At 42.5% G+C, this 3,828-nt stretch overlaps 1 protein-coding gene across 1 annotated transcript; it reads right to left on the bottom strand.

Moving 5' to 3' along the window:
* Positions 1 to 431: 431 nt before the first annotated feature.
* LOC106530253 (netrin-4) lies at positions 432 to 3,404 on the bottom strand (the record flags this gene model as incomplete). The annotated part of the gene is given in 2 exon segments (XM_014025835.1): positions 432 to 985; positions 2,467 to 3,404. Coding segments are annotated over 2 exon segments (612 nt in total), but the record flags the coding sequence as incomplete, so codon positions are not given.
* Between the last annotated feature and the right edge of the window lie 424 nt (positions 3,405 to 3,828).

Genomic DNA, 3,828 nt, shown 5'->3' on the forward strand with positions numbered 1-3,828 from the left:
TTTCTCACTCGTAAATTTCTCTGTTTGTAGCAAATGTTTCGTATGTTTTACTGCTACCAAAAGCCACAGCTCCTGATTGAGCCTGATGTTTTGTGAAACAGGTGAAAACGTGTGAACAGATCAGGAATAAGGGTGTTTCAATGCTAATGCACAAGGAGCACTAACCCTTTGCATTTAATATGGCCGAAGAAGACAGTCATGGTGACTGAATGTTTGTTCTTTAGCGTAACCAAAACAAAAGTTTGGAGTTTTTTAGGGTATTTTTGCTTATATGAGTGCAGCATCCTGTACAGTTTCACACAATCTGAAATCTAAGTCAACTCTGAGTTTCTGAAAAACAAATGCAGATACAGGAAGATGCTGACTCGGCAACTCTGATGGTTGATTTTGTTTTTTGGGGATTTTGATGTGTATTAACGACCTGACCTTACCTCGCCTCGGCTGCAGGGGTAGGAGCCTGAGTACTTGGAGGTGCAGGTGGCTCCATCCCGGCCCACGCCTGTCCTTCCTTCCTCCAGCCCAAAGGAGGCGCTACAGTTGCTGGCGTAGTACTGCAGCATCTTCCACGTTCGACCAAAGTCCTGCGAGCGCTCCAAGGTCATGGCAGCCGGCCGCGGCGAGCGAAACACCACGATGAGGTGAGTGAAGTAGAACTCCGTCTCCAGGTCCAGCTGCACCGTCTCGGACTCCACGCCTTCCGCCGACTGCCACCAGGTGTTGGGGTGGCGGAAGGAGGAGTCGGACATGGCCCCGGCCAGGTGGGCCAGGTGAGGCAGGCCGGCGTTGCATTTGGCACAAACGGGGGCGCCGCAGGCCAGGTTGGCGTCGGGGTCGGAGTACGAGCAGAAGAGCTCGGTGCCGTTGTTACCACAGACGGTCTGCGTCAGAACCCGCCGACCCAGGACCAGGTTCCCCATGCGGGGGTTGCAGGCCCGGCTCTCGCAGCGGGGGGCCACACCTGCTCGAAACACCTCCACTGAAAAACCTGCAAAAATAGACAATAAAAAAATAACAAGCAAGAATGAACCTATGACATACTTTATAAAGAAACTTGGCCTCAAACTCTTTCTTATCATAGCATTAATTTAAATAAAACGTGTCCTTTCTTATAAGAATAAATTAGTGGAATTGTATTTTTTGTAGAAATGCATTTTGAATGCTAAAAGCTAAATAGCTTTGTTGAAATTTGTTGAATGAAAAGTTAAAAGAAACCCTTAGTTAAAAGCAAAACATAACTAAAAGCTAAAACCAGTATAAAACAGTGAGTAAAAGCCATAATTAGCAAATCACTAAAAGTGAAAATTGGCAAATATTGTAGAAACTATAAACAGGAAGTGCTGACTCAATTATAATGAGACAAGAGGACAAACACTTCAGTAAACATAAAAACAACTAAGTTGAAGTCTGAGCTGGTGAAGTGAGATTACTGTGCACACAAGTCAAGTGATTTACCTCCATCGGAAACGTTATGTAAAACAGGATAATGGAGTCTTTGTGCACCTGCCTGCTGCGGACGGCAGCCAGCGTGGACTCTGACACAGATAAAAGTTTGGCAGCTTTAGAGGAGGATGAGCAGCATTCAGGCGCTCCAGGACCACGGTGTCCGGTTCCACAGTGGGTTTATTCTCCTCAACCTCTTGGTTTATTTATTGTGGGTTCTCAGGTGGGAAGACTCGTAATGTGATGAACGATTGGACCTTTGCACTTTCCCTGAAGGGTGTTTTTTTTTCCTCACAGATTGAGGAGAATTATGTGCTGTAGGTGAGGAGGTCAAGAAAGGAGGATAAAACCTTTGACCACATCGATCACTATAATGTTTTGTTACCCCAATATCTCACGAAGTACAGATTTCAATAAACCTCTTGGAGAATCATTAAAAAAATACAGATCAACTTCTGGAGATAACCTGATTCAAGATGGCCACCTGAGCCAACAAGAAAACACAAAATTTAATATGATTCAATCAGATTTACAGATATTGTGCTGAAGTTTGATGAGCTGAGAGGGTACAGTGTGCTTTAACAATAAACTGCCTGTTAGCAAAATATCTCATGAATCATGAAATGAATTATACAGAAACTTTCAGAAATGATTCATTAAATGTATCTACAGCTGATTAACTTTTTAATTGATTTGTTTGGACACTACAGATAATCGACACTAACCGGCTGTATTTACAGATATGAAGCTGGAATTCAGTGTGGTAGTAGCTGAGAGTCATCCCCAACATATACAAGTCTGACATCTCATGAAGTTGCTCATAATAGTTTTAAGGTTAATACCACGTTATAACTATTTATTGGWGATCACGTTAAATTATCCCTATAATAAATCTAGACTGGGGCTAATATGTGCACATTTACAAACACAGATCAGCTTTATGAAACAAATAAATATTAAATATTTTTTTATATTTTTACATCCAATTTTAAAGTGCTGTTTTGACCCTGAGCTGACATCTCTTACCTGCTGACAGCACGGCCAGGCTGATCACCTTCAACATCAGCATTATCTCCTGCATCATCCACAATATGAGAGGAAGGAGGGGAAAAAGAAAGAAAGAAAGAAATCTGTAGTTTATCCAGACAGCAAGTCTGCAGAGATCTCAGCCAAGACGGAGAGAGAGAGAGGGAGTCCGGGTGCTTCAGAGCCAGTGTGGACTTTCTCTTTCACTCAGCAGCGACCCAATCAGGCGGTAATAACTCAGTCGTCTGAAAGAACAACATGATCCGGACCGGTGAGTGATGTCCCGCTGACAGAGGCAGAGGAAAAGGAGGACGGTTCGGTTCGGCTCGGGACCTGCAGCAGGTTTCATTTCCCCCGCGGTGTTTGTGTGTGTGCGAGTCCCGCCGCCTGCGCGCATCTGTTTTGAGGAGCGGAGCGCACAGGGAGGCTGTGCGCGCCAGCTCCGCCTCTCTCTGTGCGCGTTAAAGAAACACGCAGATTTATGCCCTCCAATTAAAACAACAACAACAAACAACAACACTGGCCACCTTCTGCTGAACAGAAGCGCGCCACAAAGACTGGGGACCGTGGACTTTGTCAAACAAGTTCTTCATCTCAAGTTCTTCTCATAAATTATCCACGTCCACAGCCGGACCTAGAGCCCGAACTGCCCTGGGCTGAGCTGGACCACCCCAGGTGTCTGCGACTATAAATGTCATTTGATCTACTAATATACCTGCCTGGATGATTGGTGGAAGAATTATACTTTCCCTGTTTATTATGGGATGGAGATGGGTTAGTATGGAGACAATTCAATTGCAGAGTGCACAAAGTAGCTTTCGAGCTTGCATGAGTGCACAAATCAGTCCTGTGATATTTAATTCAGCTGTTCAGTCCACAAAGTTATTATTTTTTTCTTGTGGAAAAGCTACCAGAACAATACAATTTTGAATATCAATCTCAAATATGCAGTCCAAACAAGAAATGAATTATAAGGTTATTTTACGGTTAATTGATTTATTCTTCTACAAAAAAATAGTGGAAACATATATTTACAAATATATGTTTTCCAAAATTGGAATTTTTATTTATTTATTTATTTATTTATTTATTTATTTATGACTGCGTTTTCCAGGTCTTTCCAAACTTTTTGGGTCTGAGGAGATAAATTGCAGGGATTCCCTCAAAGATTTTATGTTGATTATAAATCATTTATTGCCATTTTAACCCATAAATGCCATAGTAATCATTTTTGTTTGTTTTGTTTTGTTTGAGTATGCTAGTTTTCCTGGCCTATTTGGTCCATGTAAACAGTATATACACTCTTTAAAATGAAATGACGTGACTAACAATTATTGCAATTTATTTTGGGGACCCCCCCCC

This window comes from Austrofundulus limnaeus, unplaced genomic scaffold (assembly GCF_001266775.1).
Source record: "Austrofundulus limnaeus strain Quisiro unplaced genomic scaffold, Austrofundulus_limnaeus-1.0 Scaffold504, whole genome shotgun sequence".
In the NCBI taxonomy this organism is placed as follows: Eukaryota; Metazoa; Chordata; class Actinopteri; order Cyprinodontiformes; family Rivulidae; genus Austrofundulus; species Austrofundulus limnaeus.